This window comes from Lupinus angustifolius, chromosome LG08 (genome assembly GCF_001865875.1).
Source record: "Lupinus angustifolius cultivar Tanjil chromosome LG08, LupAngTanjil_v1.0, whole genome shotgun sequence".
Taxonomy (NCBI): domain Eukaryota; kingdom Viridiplantae; phylum Streptophyta; class Magnoliopsida; order Fabales; family Fabaceae; genus Lupinus; species Lupinus angustifolius.
In genome coordinates, this window is record NC_032016.1 from 20,506,651 (window position 1) to 20,509,629 (window position 2,979).

Here is a 2,979-nt window from a genome sequence, read left to right on the forward strand (position 1 = left end):
GCGGGGAGTTTTTTGATTTGTACTTTTCTACCCCAAACCCGTGAGCCCTAACCTTATATATATATATCGTCAACTATATTATTTTTACACAAACATTTCTCCATTCTGTAATAGAGTAAAATTTCTTTGAAGTGAGATTTTAGTCACCAATTGTAGAGGTTAGTAGATCATTTAATTGCTACATTTATTTTATTCATATAAGTTTATATATTTTAATGTTATTAATTGTTAAATGTAGATGACTATTGTGAGAGATATTGTTAGCGAGTTTAGCGATGAAGAAGAGATTGAAATGTATAGTGATGAGAAGGAGGTTCAGTTTGATGATGGTTCATCTCGTAGTATGACATATACTATTCCATCATCATTTTTTTGAACACAAATTCTGAAGATGGTCGTGATTTTGGACATACCATTGGTTTAACGGATATTATTGATAATGATTTGTTTATTAGTATGCAATTTGAATCTAAAGAAGCCACAATAAATGCAATTAGAGAATTTCATATAAAAAATTCGTTCGACTATGTTGTTGCAGAGTCTAGACCGGACATATACGTTGACAAATGTAAACATTTTAGTGCAGGATGTCAGTGGTGAATTCGTGCTTCTTATAATGTTAAACGCGGTTATTGGAGATTAGGAAAATTAGTGGAACACACTTGTGTATCTATGTTAGTTTCCCAAGATCATAGTAAATTAATTTCGTCATTCATTTCAGACCTTGTTGTTAATTTGGTATCTGCATATCTGAGTATACCAGTTAAGGCACTGGTGAAGGAGGTTGTTAGTCACTTTGGTTATACAATCACGTATAGAAAGGCGTGGACTGCAAAACAAATGGCGTTGACCAAAATTTATGGTGATTGTGAAGTGTCATACAATGATTTACCACGTTGGATGAATGCTCTACAATTTTTTTGTCCCGACACAATTGTGAAATATGAAGCACGTCACCAAATTGTATATGGCATGGAAGATCCAAGTCGAATCATTCTGGATAGAATATTTTGGGCTTTCAAACCATGTGTTGTAGGGTTTGCATATTGTAAATCAATCCTACAAGTGGATGAGACATTTTTGACTGGGAAATATACTGGAACATTGCTAATAGCAAGTTCACAAGATGAAAACAAACGTGTATTTCCAGTTCCCTTTGCCATTATTGAGGAGAGATGAAAGAAGCTTGAGAGTGGTTCTTTTATAATCTTAAGACTTATTTTACCCCTCAACCAAACTTGTGTATCATATCAGATAGGGGGACAGGTTTATTAGCTGCACTCTGAAGTAAGCTGGCAGGATGGTCTAATGTAGAATTAGTTTATTGTATTCGTCATCTTGCTAGTAATTTCAATAAGGAATTCCGAGATTCTGATTTGAAAGACAAAGTTGTAGAAATGGGTATTTGCTATTTATATTTTTGAATTTTAGAAATATTATTATATTACAGACTAAATGAATGGTTCAATGAACATCGAAATGTAGAAATTCCCTCATTGAATGAATAAGTGAATACAAACAAAGGTTGATTGACAATGCATGCAGAGAATAATGAGTGAAAATAGTGAGTGACAATGAAGAGTGTGGTGTAGAGAAAATAGTGAGTGACAATACATGTAGAGTGTGGTGCAGAGAAATAATTAGTGACAATGCATGATGAGTATGCTGTAGAGATTCCCTCATCGAATGACCATAGATTTAAATTGATTCGTTTCATTGAAGGGGGTAGTTGATAGAGATAATATCATTGTTTCAATGCATTTTTTGTGGTAGAGATTCCCTCCTTGGAACTTATTAAAACTCATTCAAAGCTCTTTATTGTGGCAGGTATTGTTCAAGTCATTGAATGGCTCATTGAAGACCAATGATAATTAAAAATTTTGGACATCAAAATCGTCAATGGGGTAGGCGATTTTCATGTTAATTTTTTGACATCAAAATCGTCAATGGGGTGGACGATTTTGTTGTGAATTTTTCGACACAAAAATCGTCAATGTGGTGGACAATTTTTATGTGTATTTTACTTACACAAAAATCGTCAATGTGGTGGACGATTTTTTTGAATTTTTCTTGAATTGTTTTCCAACGGCAAGTCACAATCATCCACTCACATTCACTGTTAGAAAAATAAAACATCCTACACTTGATTGTGGCAATTTCACTCACTCACATTCATTATAAAAATATTGGAGTACCTCACATCCACTCTTCACACTTTGTTCACTTCTTCACACTTTCTTCACATATACACAGTTTTTAATGGAGTATATTAATTTAGGGCCAATTGACACTTTACTACTTACAATGCAAAATGATCATATATCAAACAATGTCTGGAATGACATTGAATGTACTTTTCGGCCTAGATCTTGTTTCTGGCAATCACTACCTTCTGAACCAGTGTTGAAAGTTATCCGTAACACTGTTTTTGGTAACTTGTTGACACTTGAAGCAGTAGATATCAACAATCATCTACTACTAGCATTGATTGAGAGATGGAGGTCGGAAACACATACTTTCCACTTTCCATGTGGAGAGGCCACTGTCACTCTTGAGGATGTGGCTTACCAACTTGGCATTCCGATAGAAGGAGAAGTTGTTACCAGAGTGACAAGTACGGATTGGGAAGCATTTTGCATCCGGTTGTTGGGTGATGTTCCAGTAGGTAACGAATTAATGGGGTAGAGGGTGAAACTCACTTGGTTTGAGAGGATATTTCGTGATCTTCCTAAGAATGCTAATGAAGTTGTTATTAAAAAACACGCTAGACCATTTATTCTAAGAATGATCGGTGGATTTCTCATGCCAGATACATCAGGTAATCGAGTCCACCTTATGTATCTCCCTTTCAGTTGGGGCTCAGCTGTATTGGCTTGTCTTTATCGAGGACTATGTCGTGCAACAATAATTAGTGATCAAAAAGAGATTAGAGGATGTCTACTAATCCTTCAATCATGGGCATATGATCGCATTGAAAAT

The 2,979-nt window shown here is 35.0% G+C and overlaps 1 protein-coding gene across 1 annotated transcript; it reads left to right on the forward strand.

Annotated features, from left to right (window-relative positions):
• LOC109353988 lies at positions 239 to 1,179 on the forward strand. Its single transcript, XM_019596344.1, has 2 exons — positions 239 to 341; positions 722 to 1,179. The coding sequence occupies exons 1-2, from the start codon at positions 239 to 241 to the stop codon at positions 1,177 to 1,179; spliced, it is 561 nt and encodes a 186-aa protein (XP_019451889.1).